This window comes from Zootermopsis nevadensis, unplaced genomic scaffold (genome assembly GCF_977971745.1).
Source record: "Zootermopsis nevadensis isolate Lab colony 2312 unplaced genomic scaffold, Znev_1.0 Znev_ptg000002l, whole genome shotgun sequence".
Classification (NCBI taxonomy): Eukaryota; Metazoa; Arthropoda; class Insecta; order Blattodea; family Termopsidae; genus Zootermopsis; species Zootermopsis nevadensis.
This window is the reverse complement of record NW_028259134.1, coordinates 6,402,998-6,424,087: the sequence shown is the minus strand read 5'-3', so window position 1 is coordinate 6,424,087 and position 21,090 is coordinate 6,402,998. Positions and strand designations below refer to the sequence as shown.

The following is a 21,090-nucleotide window of genomic DNA, read 5'->3' as shown; positions in this document are numbered from 1 at the left end:
CCACCATTCTTTTATATTCAGAAATTAAGAATCAACGCGTGAGGCTGCCACAGTCCGTCCGTCTACGGGTCATATCAGCGTAGTGCGAGGTTCCATCAAAATTAACACTGAATGGAAGATGTTTACGACATCGCTCGATTGAGAGGCCAACTGCTTTCTTCTCACCCTTTACATAAATCCTGCTACATTACCCTTACAACAGCATCAATAAAACGCTCTGGTAATAAAACCTAAAGGTTTAGCAAAGTTGGTAAATAACAAGAACAGGGAGACACCATAAATCATTGTCTTGCAACCGATTTCTCGAGGATGCATTTTAATATTCGTCTACCAACCTGGTGAATTTCACGGCGGCGAATATGAAGACAGCTGCCTTTTGGGATGTAGCGCCGTGTAGTCTGACAGTATATCCAAGTTTCGGATGTGGTTCCTGCCTCCATCATCAGGGAGATGTATAAATTCATCCTGACCCTGATGACGGAAACAGCAAGGATATGTGAAACGTCGGTAAGTTTCTACCGGACTACGTGGTGCTACGTCCAAAAAAAAATAGTCACCTTCACTTTAAAACCATCCCCCAAACTCATTTCAACCTACAAAATAATTTTTGAAAGAGGTTTGCCCTCCAAAATTGTGTATTCATTTACCAAACTTCTAAAATGGGAGGTACATATACAGCCAAGTGCAAAAAAAAGACTCAGCATGCACTCAGCTAAAATTAGTGTTTATATATACAACTTCTCTTTCAGACTTCTTCCGCGGGGAGACATTAGCTTCACAAGAACCTTTCGGTCGTAAACTGTAACCTTAGAGATGATTATCGCCATGAAAATGTCTGAAGGAAATTCAATCCATTTCACATCTAATTGCTTGTCCCAAATAACTTTCATTTTAACTATGTTCACCTTCTAATGCAGAGTCCACCATGTTGTAAAATTAAATGTACACCCCTGTGCACTACGTACTATCATGCAGCTAATTTAAAGGCCAATGCAAGGGGTTAATATCTTGGCAGCTTTTTCTAGGTCTTCCAACTAATCACTTTCCACCAATATTCTGTGCCAGTTTCTTCTTTCACATCCGGATTATAAAAGTGTAAAGGGTTTTTAATCCTCCGTTGACAATACCAGGAGAAGTTCAAATCACCAAGTTCCACAGTACGTATATTTCACCATTTCTTCTGTATCAAGTTGAGGGACATGACCCAGTATTTTTGCAGCAGCTACCGGCTTCTACCAATAGTATATTTCCCTGATGTTAAATATTGTCATTAACTGCATTCCTGTCAGAAGATAATTCAATTGATTACAAGGCACAATGTATTCTGCATGCATAGAGCAAGATACGTCTGTACTCATCAGTTACTAGAAATGCAGACTGCATTTTTGTCCCATCTCATCACAGAACATAAAATAACGAAGTAAACAGAGTTCAGTCTAGCTGTGCCGGTCGGTGTCGTCACATATAAGGTGAAGAACAATTTGTAGTTTATATAACGGCGCTGTCAGTATCTCAGAGTAGGCTATATAGCGTCTAACGATAAGATTAATGAGTGATAAATCTGAAAGGATGCGGAAGGAAGCTGTCGTGGCCGAATGAAACTAATACTATTTCAGTGCCGCAACTATGAACTCAGTGCCTTGCTGTTAAGACTGTACATTTCACCCAACATTATTGGCTGCGAGTAGCTTGTTTGTAACTTGTAATGGTTGCAAGACGAACAGCTAGAGGGAACACAGTGTAATTAATTAACTAACCAAGAAACTCCATGGAAAATGGTGTTTATTCTACTAACGTACAGGTATTTCACTTGGTTGGTAAATAATTTACATTCTGCCAAAGGCAGGATAAACTGAAGTAACAATTCTCCCTCATTCGTCTCCCTGCCGTGTTACTTATGCACAGAGATGCTATTATAAAAACAGGGCAGTTCTGAAATATTCCATGTGTTTTGCTTCATTAAATAGTTGGGGACTAACTGAAAAGTACCTTTATTAATGCCACCGAATGTCTGTCCGTCTAGCGTAATAAGTTACGCAGTTCGTGTGTTGAACCTAATGCAGGCTTAAGTGGACGGGCTATGCAGAAGGAATTGAAACTAAGTTCTGGAAGCAAGATACGCAGACAATGCTATGGTGGTGCCTACTGTGGAGTCTGGCTTCAGTCGCAGTAAGGATGTTTCCACATTTTGTTTTCTTACAAAATACAGTTCATAAATGTTTTACTCTCAGCGAGATTCTGAAGGTAATGCTGTAATAACCCCTATTGCCGTTCAACACGAAGAAGTTTTATTACCTTGGACTTTGACGGGTTGTAGCTCTGTTACAAGGTCAACAAAGCGGTTTTGTTCGACATTCAGAGCAGCCTTACCGGCACGAGTAGGCACAATCGATACAAATTGTGACAACTGCGTGACCCACTTTGGGAACTCGGGGGAAGTGTTACTCGTGCCCCAGGTGATTCTAGTCCATGTTCTTGAGGATAATTGGTGGTGGTGGTGGTGGTGGTGGTGTTGTTGTTTCTCAGCTTTACAACATGGTTGTGGGTTTTCGCTGTTTCCTTTTTCAGAGGTTTTTGGGTCTTGAGTGGTGCATTCATGAGTAGTGAGTGACCAGCCCACTGACTGACTGACTGCACAATTCCTACTTGAACCTGATTTGACTGCCAAAGTCATGTAGCAGTTAATCAATGAGGAGACTTCGGTGAGAAAGATGGCTACGGAATTTTATCACCCGCAGGATTGAACCCGTGAACCTTGGGTCCAGTGGCGAGCACGATAATCACTAGTCCACCAAGGGCGACGAGAATAATCGTTACTCACTTGTTTTAGGATCGATAATCTCGTTGTTGTTGAATGGACTGAGAAGATTATAATAATCTAGGTATGTAAGTTATAATTTAAATATTCAAACTTGGCTTCTTCAGTAGAATAGAAGTAGTGCATTAGATACTGAATTATTTTGAAATTTTTAGTTGTATGCGGCTTGATGGAAAAATTAGTTGCACTTCATTTAATCAAGAAACAAGTCTTAATACGATATAATTCATGTCTTTATGAAGCTTATTAAGTAATATATGGTGAGTTGTAAAATTGGTGAGAAGCTTTGTGAAAAACAATTTTTTGTGGTTACCACCTGAACTAATTTTTTGTGACTACTTTGGCTGTAGTCCATCCTTTCCATTTCTGTTCAATTGTGAGTAGCCCTGAATTCACAGGCAGATGAATGAGATTATGGACTCAGTACTTCAGATGAAATTGTCATATCATTGTGTTCAACTTCTCATAACATAACTACGCAGATCAACATTTGGCATAATCAAAATGATTACCTGCACTTGTTCATGCTGTTTCATTACCGTGTTCAAAATTGTGTTCCTAAATCCAAATATTTGTTTCCATCCACAGAAAATCATGCTGTATGCTGTAGTTACTGCTCAAGATAGAAACCCATTTTACCATAGATCTGAAGATTCAAGAAGGAGTGGTGCTGGTCCTACAAGGCATTCTCCATTCTCTTTGTTTATGCTATCATGTGAAACAGAAGAATGTGTCTTAAACCTTGTGTATATTGCAGATAATTATAATGGGTTCGTCTCAGGCATTCAGCAGTGACAAGAGGTTTAGAACACGTGACATTGCTGGTAGTCAAAGAAGAATTGGTAATACTGAGTTGCAGGTAATTGTCATTAGTTAGCTGTGTTGATGTGAGTAAGATTTTACATTACACCAACATTTGCTGAATGATACTGAGAATTTTAATTAGCATATTTCCTCATAATTAGAGCATTTATTCTGGTAATTGAAGTGGTAACTGAACATTATATTTGCTGGTTTTATATGTCCATAGTCTACGTGGGATAATAGTATTACAGTTACAGACGTATGTACTCTAACCTTGTAATAAGAGATGTGAGGTTTCATTGGTGTATGTCAAAGTGGAGTTTGACCTCTCCATCCCCCCCAGTGTCTATCATGTCCATAGCAGAATTGAAACAATTTAATATAATTGTCTTGTTCGTTGTACTGCTTCATGACTGAGGTGTCGTGACCTCAAATTGCAGGACCCGGCGAATCTCCTGCCGCCATTCTTCCCTGTCCAGTGCTTTAGTAATGGCGTCTCGAAGCGAATTTCCAGTGAGCACGTTCACTTGATCTATCCATCTTGCCGGGCATGTTCCTCGTGACTTTCACTCTGGACTATGTCTTCCATGACCAGTTTTTCTAGGCCACTTTCTGTAAGCATAATGTGCCCAAAATAGCGCAGGATTCGGTCATAGATCTTGGAAGACCAGCGATGCGCTATTCTGAGCTCATTCAATATCAAGATGTTAGTTTGACGGGCAGTCCAGGGTATCGATAGTAATCTTCTCCAACACCACATTTCAAAGGCGTCTATGCGATTGCAGTCTTTCTTATGCACTGTCCACCACTCAGTTCCATAATTATTGAAAAGTTCAAAGAGGTGACCAAGCGTTTTTTGGTGTTAATCACGATGCCTTTGTCTCTCCAGATCTTTGCCAGTTTTAATGTGGATGTTTTGGCCATTATGATCCGCCTTTTAATTTCATCAGTGGAGCCACCTTCATTAGAGATAAGTTAGCTCAAATATAAGGATTTCGAGACCACTTCACAACCTGCGATGTGGCCTATTTCAGGTCTATTATTATTTTGATGGTCTACAATCATGATTGCAGATTGTTTATTTTGCGACCACCAATTAGAAATGCCATTATCCCATCCATCCAGGGCAGTCGTCATAACATATTCACTGTATATGTTGAACAGCAACGGGGATAGGATACATCCCTGATGAACGCAGGCTTTGACTCAGAATGTTTTTGAGATCTTAACCTGTGTTTTAACTATGGCTGCATTTGAATTGTATTGTGATCTTATCAGTTTTGGCAGGCGAGGAGGGAGACCCATGTAAGCAAGTATTCGCCAGAGATGACTCCACTTCACGGAATCGAAGGCCTTTTCTTAGTCAAAAAAGCACAAATAAAGCAGAGTATTAAATTCCGTGGCCTTCTCGACTATTTGCCTTTCATTTAAAGGTTGTCCCCTTATGCCTTTGCCTTTAACAAATCCAGTTTTTTCTTTAGTTATTTTATGGCATAAAAAGGCTTTTAAATGATTATGTAGAATCTGGAGCATGACTTTGCTGGCGTGCGATATTAACGCTATTAAACGATAGTTCTCTTACTTCTTCTTTGATCCTTTTTTATACACAGTGTCCCGTTAAAACTTCCCACATTTTATCAGATTGCAGAGCAGAAAGTATGAATGGTAGGAAAATGAAACCACAGAAAATGCAAGAACAATTCAAAAAATTTATATGACACACACTAATTAACCTCTACGTGTGCACCATTGGTAGCACGAACAATATCTAGTCGGTATTCAATTTATTGTCACATTCTCTGCATCATTCCCATTGTTACAGTAGCAGTCGTGTCATGGATGCGGGCTTGTAAATCTGGGAGATCATTCACTGGAATAATGAACACACGATCCTTCACATAAACCCAGAGGAAGAAATCCAGCAGAGCGAGATACGGTGTACGTGGCTGCCACCAAATTGGACTGCCACGACCAATTCAGCGATCTTGGAAGGTGTTATTGAGGGACCTACGAACATCTAGATTCCATTATGGCGGAGCTCCATCTTGTTGGAAGATTACGTAAGGCTGCAGATTGGCTACCTGGGGATACAGGAACTGTTCCAACATGTCAAGGTATACGGGGACAGATACTGTAGCTTCACCGAAGAAAATCGGACCGGTAATCCTGTCCTTCATTAGGCCGCACCAAACGTTCAATTTTGGGCTGTCTCGGACATGTTCTCTGTACACATGCGGATTTTGCGTTCCCCAGATCCGTACGTTATGCTGATTGACAATCCCAAACAGATGAAATGTGGCCCTGTCTGAAAACAAGATGTTTCCAAGAAAGTGAGTGTTGGTGTCGATACGATCCAGCATTTCAGTAGCAAATTCCTGTCAGTGTGGCTTGTCGTCTGATTTCAATTCTTGAACAATTTGCAGTTTGTAAGGATATAAACGAAGCCGCTTATGCAGCACTCGATGCACTGTTGATCGCGGCACATTGAATTATCTTGATGCTTGGCGAATTGATTTGTTCTGGCTTCTCTCAAACCCCGCTTGAATTTCTTCCACTTTCTCTTCAGGAACACTTCAAGGAGCTCCCCCAGATTGTTTTAGAACACTTCCAGTCGCCAGAAAATTCTCGAACCATACTGTAATTATTTTCCCATCAGGTGCATCTCCTCCGTACACTTGTCGGTAATTTCTTTCCACTGAAATTATTGATTTTGATTCCATATACCACACTACTGTTTGTGCACGCTGCTGTGGAATCGCCATTTTGCTTATTAAACAGTTATATTGTTTCCCGCACTCACATGGTATGCGGTATACACCCGCAACTCTTAGGCCTAATTTGTCCTTGATAGGTCTCGGCATTTGACTACTTTTCTTCATTGTTTTGCCAAGATTCTGCTGATTCTGTGGGAAATTGCTTGTTTTAACGGTATAATCGCTATGCCCTGTGCCTGGGGCCTCTGTCTCGGAGTTAGGGTCTGCTTGGTGTCCTGGTTACTGTATCCGTTCTCACTCACTCACTCACGTCTCACTCATAATCACTGTACGGTATATTTTAAATGTTGACTTTGTTTTTGATCCCAGAGCATAACAGCATTTATTTCCTAGCTCTAATTTCCTTCACTTAATACCGATCCAAGGTATTTGAAAGGAAATTTCCCTACTTGTAAAATCCTGCACTCTCTGCCATATCTGCGTTATCTATCTCAACCACCACGATGTGCGGTTTTCATTCCCGTTATTACTGGTTGTAGGTTGTACGTCTTGAACATCTCTGTTAGTATGGGGTTGAGCGATTCTATTCCCATTTGCATCCGCGTTCGCATTATTCACTTGATTATTGTTGCTCATATCTGCGTTATCTATCTCAACTTTCTGTTTCTGATTGAAGTGGTTAATGTTCTTAACACTTAATCCAAGGTTGATAGACTTTTAAGGGGCCATAAACATTTGTATCACAACTTCCTTCAGAGAAGCACAAGAAGAACCTCTGGAGCTTGAACGAGATGATTTGTAAGCAAAATTCGGCGGCAGTCAAAAATAAGGATTGAGTAGTTTAAAAGTCCAAGACTTGTGCAGGTCTCCAAGTGGCGTTGTTATGCCCTGCCTCGAACCTGTGTTCTGCCACCACAGACTTCTGTGGCTGGTATAAGCGTATATACGTATATACCATTTATGCTCCGTGCATCTGTCTTTGATAGATCTGCTCATCTCTCCGATGTAGACCTCAAATACACCAACTTGCATAAAAAACAGGAAATGTACAACATGAGATTCACTTACCCAAAATGTAAGGTTTCCATTTCTGTTATCGGTTGAAGTTTGTGCATCTTCAACGCCGCTGTTATTACGGGATGGAGCTGGTGGAGCTCTTCTATTTTCATGCGAGTTTGCATTCCTCCGATTTCTCGTGCTCATATTTGCGTTATTACAACAGCATTTCTTTCCTAGCGCTAATTTCCTTCACTTAATACCAATCCTAGGTACTTGAAAGGAAAATCCTGCACTCTCTGCCATTTATCTTTATTCCTTGTCATTATCATTGATTTATTTTGGTTTCTTTCTGGCACCACTTTCTTCGCTCCTCTTCTCAATTCCTCCAAGCTTTCTTTTAAATAATTTACACTTCTACGTAATAAGACTATGTAACTTCTCATGAACACAGAAAACTAAGCCTACGTGTCACGTACCAGCACACCCAATGAGAAGATGATTATTAGCATGAGAGGCCATCGATATACAATGCTGTCCGTATCGTAAGCGACAACTGCTTGCCCTACCATAGTTATGACCGTTGCCATACATCTGAGCAGCAGGACTGTCAGCAACCAAGCGATCCTCTGTAATGTGAAAGTGTAAATATTTTAATCCCTGTGATCAAGATCTGCATTTGTGTATCTTGATTGATGATTTATGCATCACTTGGAATGATATTTGGCTGTGATAAAAACAAGTTCTTAAATTATCGAGTTCATAAAAAACGCTTTCTCAGCTTACATCGGGCAATTAACCAGGAAGAACCGAGGAAAATCCAGATTTCTAGATGAGTTCCTGCCGACATTCAGACCAGAGTCATTTTGATTCGCTAACTTTTCTCTCCATGTGGGTGTTGTAAGGGCAAATACGCAGTCAAATGCCCGCATGCTTCCTTCTCGCTTGAAAAGGAAATGCCGGACGCCTTAGAGTTCTTTACATGAATGTGGAGTCTTTCAAGGACGAACAATCGAAAGTTTCCTTTATTTATGACTCCACAGCATTTCTTAGCTTTTAGAAAAAAATAACTAAGCTTCTCTTCATAAATATGACTAGTTGAAGCTAGAAAATGCAGCCAATGAAATGGGCCTTGGTATTAATGAAAGTAGGACATAAATGGAAATATCACACAGACGAACCAATATGAAATAATTTAAAGTAAATAATTACAAGTTTGGAAAAGTAAACATATTTAAATATCTGGGCACTTTTATTAATTCACCCAATGATCTAACTACTGCTAGCTAATAAATGTTACTATCAACTAAAAAACAATTAAAATCCAGGCACCACCCTTAATACAAAATGCACACTATACAGGCCTGTGTTAACAAAAATAACAGATGATCGCTGCTACTTACGCTACACGACTGAATATTCGGCCTCTGAAGGCTCAAAATTGTAGTCACTTTTTGCTTACGTACGACATGCTTAATTTTGTCCACAGTTTAACAACACATCCCTTCACATTTGTCTTATTACCAGCCATCTTTCATTCTATGTAGGATTTGAGGTTATCATGATACAAGCAACTTTTACAATCTATTTTATCATACAAATATGAAAGCCTAGATCAGTGTTCTGCTAACTTCTCATTGCATCTATAACTTGTAATACTTATCAGAGTGAAACGATGTGTACTGTAACCGTCCTTTCTATTTCTTTCTGTACATCAGGACGCCCGGCTGGTTACAAGGGGTTTTGTGTTGGGTTTCGTTTTTGGTAGCTCAGGGCATGGACTCTTGCCTTCAAGGAATATACGGGTTGGTGAAGAGGGGTTTCGGGATCAACTTGCGAGGCAGTGGAATAAGAGGGGATATCATTCAGTTTCATCAGGCACGTTTATTAATTTCGTAATTTCCCTCGCCGAGTGCAGGACTACTCGCCGCCGAGACTAAAGCGTAAGTGTCCTTTTGGAATCTCCTTGCTGGACGCACACCGCGTTCAGCAAGACTCCCCCAAGACTTTTTAATCTGAAGAATGTTTTCATTGGCTGAGTGGTTCATCACCTTAACCTTACAAAGTTGCCGCCGATAGCTTATTTTAAACCTATTGGTGGATAGCGACGTGAATTTCCCTAAGTCTTCTAACGGCTAAAACACATCTGGAAGAGCTTACTCATCCCACCAAGTCGAGCCACCGATCATAAAATCACCTATTCACACAGTCACGTAGCTGGCGCCAGGCAGTCGCCTGGTGGAACAAACAAGTCTCCCAAGATGTGGCCTGAACTAGCGACACTAACCGTTAACTCAGGAAAATTACATACAATTTGAATATAAATTCCGATTAAGGAAGGCGCTACCGAAACAAAACTAACTTAGGCCCCTTTCCTTGCGTATAACTGGAGTAATCACCAAAAGTCCAGTCTAAGTCCATCTCCGGTCCGCCTGCTCGAGAATCGAACTCAGAGTGGGCTGTCACAACCTCCCCCTGAGATGAATGGAGGTCCGTAACCCGTGACCGACAGCACATCGGCTTCTCCAGTGATAGCCCCACTCAATAGTTTCAAATTACACAAATACAGACTAACTGTTAAAAAGATAATTCTCTCTCCCAAAATCGGGTAACCCGCAGCGTCATAGAGCTGACCGAGTCTCCCACCTGATCTACCTGGGCTCGGTTTCTGTTCCTTCCAACAGTAGCCTGCACTCGGGCGTTACAGAACAACAAGAAAACTTTACATTGTCTAACTTATTCTACTCAAATACATATAGAACATAATGACAGTCAAATCAACTCACTCATTCACCCTCAAAACAATAAACATCCACGCACAAATCACTCATCAATCACTTAATTTATATCCATGCTACACTAACTAACTTAACAATTATGCCATTACTAAATGCACACCTTACAATATACTTTCACAGGTGTCTTCTACGTAATGGATCCTGATTGGGACCTGCACTACGCTTATCTGAGCGTATCGCTACTCTACCTTCTGCATCACTTGCTCACGCAGGTTTATGTTACTTAGAATACAACATTACGCACCTCACTTGTTCCACTTTTCACAATAAGTAGGTGTGACGTACGTTTGGGTTTATTCCCACCACCTGTTTGTTCATTCTCTTAACAGCTGATTCTGAATAGCCTACCCTGGCGCTACTAAGCCCTTCACTTTTTACGTTGGCCCAACAATGACATCAACTAAAGGTGTAAGTCCGACTACCATTCACTCACATATCACACTACTCTCACAACTTACGGACTTTCCCTATACCCAGTGGCATGAAACATGAATCCACGAATCAGAAGTCCGACACTGGCGGTTAGGAGATATTTTCGGTAGCAAATTTACAACTACTAAAAAAAAAAGATTTTTACCTTACCATATTACACTCGTACTTAGCCCAAATCCTGCTCTCCTTGCCTTATTCATTAAAGCTACCGCTTAATGCCTTTCTTTTACGACAATGCCGTCCGCGAGTTTACATCTAGCCCGTCTTCACATCCAGTATGTTTACAATCCAGTCTTGTTAAGTAAATTATCCTCCAACAGAGCATGAGTCGTCGACGTAAGCAAGGGCATATCCACAGGCGTCCGCACCCAGCGTCCTTTGTAAAGCTCGCACAAAAGCTGAGAGTGAATTTTTGAAACCATACGGGGTCCTAGTAAATTGATATACCTGTGACTCAAATAAGAAAGCCGTATATTTCCTTGATCCTTCTTCCAGTGGTATCTGCAAGAATGCCGATGACAAATCGATGCTAGTAATGAATTTAGATCCGTGGAACTGCTGTAATAATTCCTGGATCGGAGGGACTCTCGCGCGATCTGGCAACGTATAGGTATTCACCCGTCTCGCGTCTACACAGATCCGCGGAGACTTCCCTTCCCTCATTACGATCGTCAATGGGTTAATATAGCTGGAGCTTGACACTTCGATAATTCCATCATTTAACATATCTTGAATTTGTTTCCGTACAACTGGGCGTACTGAAAATGGAATGGGGCGTGACGAAGCAGCGAAAGGCTCGGTACACGATACCTCAAATTTATATGTGAACAAGTTACACCTACCAGGCTTCGTAGAAAAGTGTTCTTTGTAGGCGACAAGCAATTTCAACAGACCACGCTTCTGTTCGTCGTCCAAGCTGCTAGCTTCCGCGACCTTCAAGGCTAGGCCGTCGGTGGAGAAAGTTCCGGCACTTTCCGGCTCACTAATTAAACATGGGTCTGGTTCCTGAATGTTACAGTGCGCCCTCTCCTCTTCACACGACCAATAGCTACTTCTGGCTACTAAATGCCCATTCTCTGGACCTACAGAATCATTAAATAAACAAAAATCTTCCGGGAACAACGCCCTACCATCCTCATCTCTCAATACTTCGTCGCTTTCGTCGTAGTGAACTGTGGGAATTCTCGTACCACGTCCTAATTCATCCATTTTAATATGGTCTTGCGGGCCTGCCTGTAAGTCTGAAAGTTCAGGTTTGCTGACACCAGCACTACGAACGCTAGTGTAGGTCATGGATCTGTCCTGGTCTATTGTTTTAGAATTTGTGTAATCTTTTACTGTACGTCCGGAGTTCGTCGCCGGTGCGCTCCTGCCTTCTTCCTTAGCCATTCCGTCGAATGAGAAGCAATGACTGCTAACCTGTCCTTGGTGCCTGGTAGTAAAGATAATTTCTTTAAAATCCATCGTCACTCCATAATCGGATAAAAAGTTCGCGCCTAATATGACCTCGGCCATCAGGTTCGGAGCAACCATAAAAACTTGTTCATAGTGAGTTCCACCAATATCAAATGGTATTAAAGCTTGCTTCTTAATTCCTTTTGTCTTTGCCCCCCACGCAGAGATCAATACTCCTTGTACAACAGGCAAATTAAGTAACTGTGCGCCTCCCGCTATCAAACTGTCATAAATCTCTTCTGAAATAACAGAAATCTCAGCTCCACTATCTAATATCGCGGTTATCTCTCTATTTTCAGCTCTCAAAACCACTCTTGGGCATCCTTTCAGATTGGTCTCGTTTATGACATACACAGTAAGGTTACCCAATCCGCTACTTAGTCCATCAACGTAAGTACCCGAAAAGCCATTGTCTTCAGGCACTACGGCTCCATCTCCCTCTGACTGACCTGGGTTACTGACTGGACCTGGGCTGCCTTGCCTCACGTAGAATGACGAACGGTCCCTAACGCCACTCCGATTTAGTTTTCCGCCAACGAACAGTTGTTCCGATTGACGGGGCTCACGGAAAGCACACCTGGGTTGTATGAGCTGGCTTGTGGGCTCAAGCTGGCGCGCGAGGGCTCCCCCTGTGAAGCCTCGCGTGGCTCAACATCGCTGTATCCTCTCCTTCCGGCGGACTCCCTATATCTTGGGCTGTATCTACCATTCCGACCTGCTTGATTGAAATTCTGGTTTGCCCTGTACCCAAAATTCCTAATGTGGTGTCCCCCTTGTCGATTTTTATCATATCGGTTCAGATATTGATTTGCGTTTCCGCCGTCGTTGGATCTGTACCCGCTGCTTTGTTTTCCCTGGTTCGGACCTCGATTTCCGTCCCCGGCTTCCATCGCTTCCAGCTTATTTAAGAAGCTGAGGGCCTCCTGAATGGTGCGAACATTCGCGGATAATATCGCCCTCTGGACATACGGTGGGAAGTGTCCCGAGATAGCGTCAATCAAATCAAGCTCGGACAGACGCGGAGAAAGATGCGCGGCCATGACACTGTACCTCAAAAAATGCGCGGACATGGTCTCGGCCCTATTTTTATCGTATCGGTCTTGATACACCGCGCACCTGGTCCGTGACTGGATTTGTGGACTCCACAATAAATCGGTTAAGGCACGCTTAAAGTGCTCGTAATCAGCTAGGTCCTTATAAATGGCGGTACACCATTGTTTGGTGTAACAGTCGGTAACCGCCTTCATTGCCAAAGGTAGCTTTAACGACTCAGGCACGCTCTTTAGATCAAAATAGCCGTCTAACTCTGCTAAAAAATGCACGACATTTTGCTTATGGCAATCTGAGAACCTTGGTAGATCTAGGTCACCCAACGCGGTCCCGTGACATTGATCGAAATTCCTATTGGTGAATTCATGTGTATGGGACAAATTTGCACCACTGCTGGGCACATTACACAATACGGGTAAATGTCCAACATTCACTCTACATCCATTCGTACTTCCCTGCCTATTATGCACATGATTCTCACCTAAATCTCCAACTCGGGATGAACACGATGCCTGTTCTCTGCCATTCGCTACATTCATCCTAAATATCTGCTCGTCACTGCCAACGGACGATTCTACCTGCCTGCACCCTATAGTTAACAGTCCTTGCAATTTATCTACACGTGCAGCAAGTTCTTCTAGCTTAGCGGAACTGTCTCGTTCAGCTACCTTTACCTTTTCTTTCAAAGTATTTATGGTTCTCTCCGTTACTCCCTGTTTACCACTTAACAATTCCTTTCTAACTGCACTCAAGCTTTTCTCCAATTCAGTCTTATGTTCCTCTAACTTTAAGCTCATTTCTTTAGTTTTGTCTTCTATTTCTTTACACAATTTACCTCGCTCCAACCTATTTTCCTCCATGTGCACTTTCAGTTTCTCATTCACACATTCTCTTACTGTATCAAACTTACTATTTACTAATTCAATTTCTTGTTGGGTTTCCGCCCGCAAAGTGGATATTTCCTGTGACAATTTACCAGTTTCTTGTTCTACCCTTTGCACCATAGATTCGTTTAATTTATCAACTTCAGACTTAAATTGATGAGTTAATTTCTCTGAAAATTTTTCCCATCTCTCTGCATCTAGTTTCCTATTTTCCTCATTCCTTTCTCTATCTTCCTGCAACGATCTCCATATAATAGCAAGTAGATCTGGTTGCACCCCCGAGGAATTTACATTGCCACCCTCTTTATTTGAACTAACTGTCTGTTCTATTTCTTCCTGCCTTCCCCCTGCTAAAATCTCGCCTCCGGCCATGTTTTCGCCTACCATCTCCTCGACTACGCCTGGTTCTTTGTCCGCAGGGCTGTCTAACAGTTCATTGCCGGTACTTGGTTCTCTACTTGGCCAGTCCAGAACCTCACTTTCCCCTTCTGATACTACTCTCTTACTGCGGAGGGTCCTCCCCGTCATTTTGCTTACTGACCTAGTATCGGCGTTCTTTGCCAACCTTGGAGTAGCGATGTAGTGGTTCCCTGGTGTCGTGGCGGCAGTGCCCCGCGTTACCTCCTCTCAATCGCCGTTTCCTCACGCGTCGGCCGCAGTCATCGGTAGCCGGCAATCCTGCTTTCCTTCACCTGGTGGGATTGGGATTTCGTGTCACGATGGTCCAGCGCTCACGGTCCCGAGTTGCGTTGCTGCCCTTGAAGTCGCTCCCAGTAGCACTTCCTTCTCTCCACCTTTTCTTGTATGACCTCTTCACAGTTGCATGTTCGTGCCACACGTTGTCGCGCCACTTCTTTGTAACCGTCCTTTCTATTTCTTTCTGTACATCAGGATGCCCGGCTGGTTACAAGGGGTTTTGTGTTGGGTTTCGTTTTTGGTAGCTCAGGGCATGGACTCTTGCCTTCAAGGAATATACGGGTTGGTGAAGAGGGGTTTCGGGATCAACTTGCGAGGCAGTGGAATAAGAGGGGATATCGTTCAGTTTCATCAGGCACGTTTATTAATTTCGTAATTTCCCTCGCCGAGTGCAGGACTACTCGCCGCCGAGACTAAAGCGTAAGTGTCCTTTTGGAATCTCCTTGCTGGACGCACACCGCGTTCAGCAAGACTCCCCCAAGACTTTTTAATCTGAAGAATGTTTTCATTGGCTGAGTGGTTCATCACCTTAACCTTACAAAGTTGCCGCCGATAGCTTATTTTAAACCTATTGGTGGATAGCGACGTGAATTTCCCTAAGTCTTCTAACGGCTAAAACACATCTGGAAGAGCTTACTCATCCCACCAAGTCGAGCCACCGATCATAAAATCACCTATTCACACAGTCACGTAGCTGGCGCCAGGCAGTCGCCTGGTGGAACAAACAAGTCTCCCAAGATGTGGCCTGAACTAGCGACACTAACCGTTAACTCAGGAAAATTACATACAATTTGAATATAAATTCCGATTAAGGAAGGCGCTACCGAAACAAAACTAACTTAGGCCCCTTTCCTTGCGTATAACTGGAGTAATCACCAAAAGTCCAGTCTAAGTCCATCTCCGGTCCGCCTGCTCGAGAATCGAACTCAGAGTGGGCTGTCACAGTACATATAAACAATTAGTTTATAGACTGTAATAAAATAATGATTATCTGGCTTGCCACTTTGAAATGCAAGATCTAAAATCACAACACAGTAATAAATATTTCACTTACACTTACAGGATCATCGTGGTACTACAGACTAATTATTCCGTGCTGACATTAAGGACACACGTTATTGCAATACGCAAATCAAATTAACACGCACTGTCACTGCATAATTTATGCATAAGTCACCTCATTTAAAAGATGCATCCTATGTTAGATACAGGTCTGTTTAACGTGTTTTATCCACGGCACTCTTGGTAAAGAAGTTCAAACACTGATAGCTAACTACGAGGGTTGTAATTCGTGGAATGAAAAACAATTTAATCTTCATCAGACATTTTTTCCTTTTCAAAATGCTCTCCTTTGAAGTGTATGCACTTTTCCCATTGTGTAAGCTTCCTGGAACCAGTTGTTTGCGATGTGTTTTTTGGAGTTCTCCATCCAACTCAAAACGCTTCCCCTTAAGAATTTTTTGAACCGCGGAAACAAGAAATAAATCACAAGGTGCTAGGTCCGGTGAATACAAAGGTGTGGCGAGACCTCTGCTCCAATGTTTCAAGAAACCATGTTCCTTCCCGAAGATCCGTGACATTCACAGATACTCTGTGACAATCTTGTATGCACTTCGGTAAGAAGTGTTAATTCTCGCTGTTTGAGTGCAATTCGTCTGTCTTCATCCAAGATTTCCTGTGCTCGTGAAATTTGCTGAGGTGTTGTGGAAAATGTTGGCTGACCTGGTCTTGCGTCATCTGCAACAGATTCTCGTCCATTGACTGGTTTATGCAACTTGAATATAGAAGTTTTCTTCACACACTCATCAACAAAACTTCCCTCATTTCCTTACGTATTTCTGAAACACTTAAACCACGCCTAATGCAGCAACGAATGATAACATTGCTCTTCCTGCAGACATCCATGACAATTGAAATTAAAACGACTTTTTGCACACTGACCACACCGTCGCGTGCGCCAGGCTAGTGGACTGGCATTGGGTAAGGCTACTCACTAACTGCTGAGAAAGGCTGCTATCAATTGTTGCCCGATGATCAAGCTGTAAACAAAGATAGCGCACTATTCCACGAATTAAATTGTCAACCATCGTACATAACACTCACAAATCAGGTTAATTTTTAACATTACGTCATGTATCGCGACTCGGTAACACGTAAATGGAACAGGCCCAGTGGTACCTAACATGTATATTCTGATTTAAAAATAATAAATTGAAGTTCCGCAGTGTAAACAGCGATTATTTATTTCAACGGAATCAAACTCTTGTAATGGCTGAGTTGTCTCCTTTGAGTTAGCACTGAATGTTCAAATATTATTTAGGCGACTTTAAGCTATAAAAGGTGAATGTCTTATTGAAGTTGACGTCGCTACAAAACACTTGCACGAGAAAAATGCCAACAAAAATGGAAAAATTAGTGAACTTAAGTCGTGTACAGGCAAAAGAAAAGTCTTTACCATTATTTAAATGTAGAAATGGTTGACTCCTACATGAACCGAAGAAGAGGTGAAGTGTACCAAAATCACTCGCAAACTGCAATTTTCATAAACACAATTGCAGTGACGTAACAACAATACCTTACTTCAAGCGTTTGAAAGATTTTCGTGTGATTTTCTGAGAAATAGTTGTCATTTTATGCATAATTTGCCTTATTAAGGTAACATCCGTCACTCAGTTATAACTGGTTAATAAATTAATTATAGAAAATAAAAGGTTTCGAGTTTGGTGGAAATACGAAAAATTATAGGTGCATGGACATTAAAAATGACGTAACTATAATGTATTAAATTTTGCCATCACAATAATTGTAATTCAAAGAGATATCTAATATTAACTGAAAATATTTGAAGTTTACTCCGCCATAAAATACACAAAAGCAAAAGATAAGGAATTCATATCCAACAATATTGTCCACTTTAATACAAATTAATATGAAGTATATAAAACATTTATGAAAGTATTTTAGCTGTAAATTAAGTATACTATAGGCCTCTAAATACATTATAAATTTATGTAATTTATATATAATAGTGAAAAAGAAGAAATATATGAATTTTAAAAGAAACATATTTATATAGTCTACATCGTAGAATGGTATAACCTCATTGACTGCATCATTATTTGAAGAGGATGTGGCAAAGTTCACTAATTTCACCCCATTGTCATTACTCTTCTTCTAAGGCTCTCTGGTCCGTATTCGGTCCATGGCCTCCTCAGTTCTCCTCTTCCATTAGGTCCTTCTGTTAGGTCCGTCTGTCCGAGGTTTAGGTTTCGAAACATCTTTCTTTTTACGGTGCAAGGTTGTTAGCCTTGCGACCAACCCCCAGGGTACCTGTCTTAGTCTGACCTCTCCCCCTCGACCAATCTGGCTAGGGAGGCCCTACCAGTAGCTATGCTACTGCCAGCATAGCTCTTGGGGTCACTGAGGTACTCGAGCCCCACCACCACGACAAGGTGCAGGCATCATTAAGTGGGGCCATTGTCGTTACTAAATTCAAGTAAACTCTTACTCCCTATAGTTGGCACGCATGTTAATTGGGGGGCGTGGCACAAGGCCGAGGTTCGTTCCCTGCAGAAGCTCATCCGGCCTTTCGACTGCTGATCGACGCGACGTTCTGGTTTACAATTCTCCTCACCTTCTCACAGAAACGACCGACAAACTGCCACCTCGTCAGCCGAAATGAGCCGAATAAATAAGAGAACGCGAGGCAATTCAACAATAACGAGGTTATACTCTGTCCATTCTATGTTGGGACCCGCGGCACACCTTCCGAGGCGCAGACAGACGCACGTAAGACTCACGAAAGTCGGTTAATTGGTTCAAATATTCTCAATGCGGGGCGGATGGGCCCACCCGAACACATTCATTCTTCGTCTATGCAAGGCAAGGAATGTGGGAAGAGGCCAGCCGGAAGACCAAGGAGTACACGAGAGAAAAGAGGATCATAAAAAATGTGTAAAGACGTTGACTAAATCCATGAGGCTAACCCTCTGACGTCTTCCTCGTGGGTTTTTTTTCTCGGGATGCCGATATAAGATGGGCTGGGATTCAGTAAGTTTAAAAAATCGTCAAGAAAACATCATCCTCTGATTCCCACAAATGAACAAGTGAGTTTCAGACAATTAAAATGTCACAGCCGTTAAAAGGCGAACAGGCTCAATGCATTTATACAACGGTATTCCAGAAAATTCTAAGCTCCAATGAAAAAATTGCCTTTCTTACATAAGCAGAAAAATCGCGATCTTTAAACAAGTAACTAGTCGTGATTTCATCGCATTACCAACAATATTTTTTTAAGAGTTGCCGCAAGCCGTGGTTACAATTGGCCGTGTACAACCAAACGGGATCGGCTTCCAGAAACACATTTATTTAAAAACTATAACGCAAACTGTTTCTGGTTAAAACTGTGATAAGAAAAAGGTTCTTGCACCGTACTATATTTTTATTGCCATTCAAACAACGTACACCATACATTGTTGCCGCGAGGGGGGTGGGGGGTGGCTGCAATACGACCGACCCTCTGAACCAGCAATCAACAATTAATTCTTCAAGAACGCCTTTCGATTCAGTCTCGGAGTGATCTGTCCCGTACTCGAGCTACTTGAGTGGGCAAATCACACAGATTTTCCCAGACTAGACAACATACGAACGTTTGGGGGGGGGGGGGGGGATTTTTACTTTACATTCCACTCTCTCAAAACGCTCCACTGTACTCAACTAAAACGTTAAATAAATATCGGTAAACAAATTAACAAATACAGAAATGATAAATTCTCTGGCACCAGAATCCGAAGGCTAAACGCACGTGGCCAATGCCAGAATCTTCCATCTGATATCCTGAGACATTTTCATCAACCACCCCCTCCGAAAATAAAAGAACTTCCATCTTCCAATTATCCTCCAATTTCCTATTACGTCGTCCAAATATTCGCTTGTCCCGATATTCACTACCAAAATTTTGTAAGCTTTCTTTGCGTCTCAGATCAAAGTCACAAATTCGGAACCTCTTTCATTTATTTACGTTGAATGTAACGCGTGGCCCATTAAAAAACCTCTCGTTATGTAATGTCGTGTACAGATTTCAAAAATATTTTACAGGAAAGATGTTTTTAAAACGCTTATAATTCGTGTAATTCCCTGAAGGTAAGAAACCACTTTTTACAGCTACACAAATGGAGTGGCAGAAAGTTTAATTTATTTTGACTCTAAGTAAAACCTTTCGAAACGTCGGTAAACGTCTGCCAGACAAGACGGCGCACGAAAACAGAAGACAGTCATCGTCAAAATCGCCGCCGCGAGAACCTGACATCTCACCTTGATTTTTACGTGTTTCGTAAATTTGGGGGGAGGGTAATCCCGTTCAAAATCAGTTATAATCAGCGACTCATCTGGCGTTTAAAAACATAATTTCGCATGTGAAAAATCAGATGCCCTACCCCCCACCGCCCGGGTAATATATTAGACTTCCTTCATGGCTTAGCAAGAAGGGCGCAAGTCGAACGCGTCTTTCATTCAAGTAAGTCTTTCTTATCGAGCGTCAGTGGCACTGCAGAACGCTTTAGAGGTGAGACTGGGCAAGGCCGCGATATTGGAAATGCTGAGGCAAACCAAGAACATACGAGATTGTCCTGTCTGTGGCTCCTACTTGAATTTAACCGCGTAGTATCGACTTCCAGAATTCGGCTAAAACTTTGATTCTTACGCTCATTTAAAGGCAGCAAAACAAAGTAACTCTCAAAATGTACAAATTTAATGTGAAAAACGCAACAACGAAAAGAAATGTGGCTTATGTTTTCAGATAATTAATTTCACTTCACAAGATGTGTTTAAACGGAAGTGGAATCAAGTGTCTGTAATTTACTACAAAAAACTAATCAATGATTATTTAGTTGAGATCCAACTTACCCATTCTTATCGCACTTAATCCAGCATTCCAACGCTGCGTTATAACAAAAATGTTTCTCACTTCAATTCAATTCATTTATTTAAGTGTCTGCCAACAGCAAGTAGCCAATAACAGGCAAACACTGATAATACATACAATAATAATGAAATAAAAAATATTACACAGCCAGATTATCTAAACACATACATGTACAATGTTATACCCAAGCTAGATCATTTTCCTAATTGAGTATGTGCCCTCGAGGGAGACAATGTTTATGCTAAATACGTCCAAAGATTTACATACGTCATTTGCAGCGATGACGTACCAGGCTGAAGGACTATGTCTTAGCGCACTACTCACACTAAAAGCAGACAATTCTCTTCCTTGCTTCGCCGGCACACGTAAACCAACAGCGTCCATAACGGAATGGCAATTTATTTTTCCCTTGAATACATTAATAAGAAATAAAGCATCGAGATGTCGTCGTCTCGAATAAAGTGTTCTCAGATTTAAAGTAGATAAAATCAATTCATGTTTGCGTGGGATATTAAACTGA

At 41.7% G+C, this 21,090-nt stretch overlaps 2 protein-coding genes across 9 annotated transcripts in view; one reads left to right on the top strand and one right to left on the bottom strand.

Annotated features, from left to right (window-relative positions):
- LOC110830497 (uncharacterized) overlaps positions 1 to 21,090 on the top strand; it is a 32,175-nt gene that overhangs the window by 5,689 nt on the left and 5,396 nt on the right. The window contains exons 4-6 of one of the 8 annotated variants that reach the window (XR_002543256.2): positions 2,569 to 2,882; positions 3,576 to 3,677; positions 5,448 to 5,512. Coding sequence is in view for 2 of the 8 variants with exons in the window: in XM_022065516.2 (XP_021921208.1) it covers positions 3,576 to 3,677; positions 5,448 to 5,501 (156 nt within the window). In the remaining 6 variants the exon portion in view is untranslated. Of the gene's footprint in view, positions 1 to 2,568; positions 2,883 to 3,406; positions 3,678 to 5,444; positions 6,090 to 21,090 lie in introns of those variants that run through there. The other 7 variants (XR_002543255.2, XR_002543253.2, XR_015535050.1 and 4 more) reach the window with 7 other exon arrangements.
- Positions 9,197 to 17,710, bottom strand: LOC147875046 (uncharacterized). The gene is made up of 4 exons (XM_087356988.1): positions 12,544 to 17,710; positions 11,405 to 12,256; positions 10,848 to 10,992; positions 9,197 to 10,329 (listed from the first exon to the last, which is right to left on the bottom strand). The coding sequence occupies exons 1-4, from the start codon at positions 14,477 to 14,479 to the stop codon at positions 10,245 to 10,247; spliced, it is 3,018 nt and encodes a 1,005-aa protein (XP_087213114.1). The 5' UTR covers positions 14,480 to 17,710; the 3' UTR covers positions 9,197 to 10,244.

Excerpts from the sequence above, each read along its gene's own strand:
- LOC147875046 (XM_087356988.1), bottom strand. The coding sequence starts at position 14,479 with ATGACGGGGAGGACCCTCCGCAGTAAGAGAGTAGTATCAGAAGGGGAA. Across the intron at positions 12,257-12,543 it reads CAACTGTTCGTTGGCGGAAA|AAGAGATTTATGACAGTTTG; the intron begins ACTAAATCGGAG and ends CTGTTATTTCAG. Across the intron at positions 10,330-10,847 it reads TTACTTAACAAGACTGGATT|TGATGCAGAAGGTAGAGTAG; the intron begins GTAAACATACTG and ends TGCGTGAGCAAG.